Below are 1,000 nucleotides of genomic sequence, written 5' to 3'. Positions count from 1 at the left end.
GCGCGGTGGCTCACCTGAACGGTCATAACGGCCACAGTGGTCTCAACAACGGCCAACACGAGGACGGCAAGAGAACATCTATCAAAGACCTCACCTCAAAGTTTGACGAAGCCAACGTCGGGCCTGTACCCCAGGTGATCAACCTCGCTGGCAAACCTTTCTCGAACGGAAGCAAACTATCCGCGAGTAGTCTAAGCAAAGACGGTGAGGGATTCCGTTGATATTTGATACCGCACGGGGCAACGAAGTCCAACATTGTGCGAAATCATAAAGCCTTCTCGTATGAATCAATATCTCCCTCTACTGAACGGACGAAATTCCCGTAATAACTTTTCCGTTTCCTACTCAATGTAGACGTAGATGCCAAGACAAACGAAGGCCCATCTGCACGAAGCGAGATCTCGCAGAAGTTGGAGGCGGAAATCTTGGAGCTGCGTGCTGAAGTCAAGAGGCTACGTGAACACAGTGTGTCCAAGGAGGAGTTCAACAATCTAGTGTCACAGGTGACCTCATAGATTTCGAACCGAGTCACACGGGAGCGAAGCTATCATTCCTATTCACCAAGCGAAATCTCATGCTAAATGATCCTGATTCCATCGGGAGATTCCACATGTAGTCTGACTCTACTTTTTTTCTCACCTTCGAACAGATGAAGACACTGCAGGAGACGATGGAGTCGAACAGGGCGCACTATTCGAAGATGGTGCGCGATCTCATGGCCGAGGTGGACGAGGAGAAGAAGCAGAGGATGACTCTACAAGTGGAAATCGATCGGCTTAAGAAAATTACTGTAACTGTCTAATTCATAATGAGCAAACAAACATGCAACCAAACAAACAGACATAGACAATAAGGACTGAGCGTATGATGAGTGATGTTGGATCGAACGACCGAGCTCGGGCTCTGAAGCGCGCAGCGGCGACCGAAGTGCCGCTGCTTGCCGCGAAAAATGGGCTCACGAGAAAAAAGAGTTGATATCCACTTTTGTCCTCTCTTCCGC

General features: G+C 49.1%; 1 protein-coding gene across 1 annotated transcript; it reads left to right on the top strand.

The window, feature by feature from the left end:
• Nucleotides 1–62: 62 nt before the first annotated feature.
• Nucleotides 63–1,000, top strand: LOC100905170 (uncharacterized; the record flags this gene model as incomplete). Its single annotated transcript, XM_003738717.2, has 3 exons — nt 63–204; nt 355–503; nt 650–1,000. Coding segments are annotated over 3 exons (444 nt in total), but the record flags the coding sequence as incomplete, so codon positions are not given.

Source organism: Galendromus occidentalis, unplaced genomic scaffold (assembly GCF_000255335.2).
Source record: "Galendromus occidentalis unplaced genomic scaffold, Mocc_1.1 scf7180000076313, whole genome shotgun sequence".
Classification (NCBI taxonomy): domain Eukaryota; kingdom Metazoa; phylum Arthropoda; class Arachnida; order Mesostigmata; family Phytoseiidae; genus Galendromus; species Galendromus occidentalis.
This window is presented reverse-complemented; position numbering and strand designations above follow the sequence as displayed.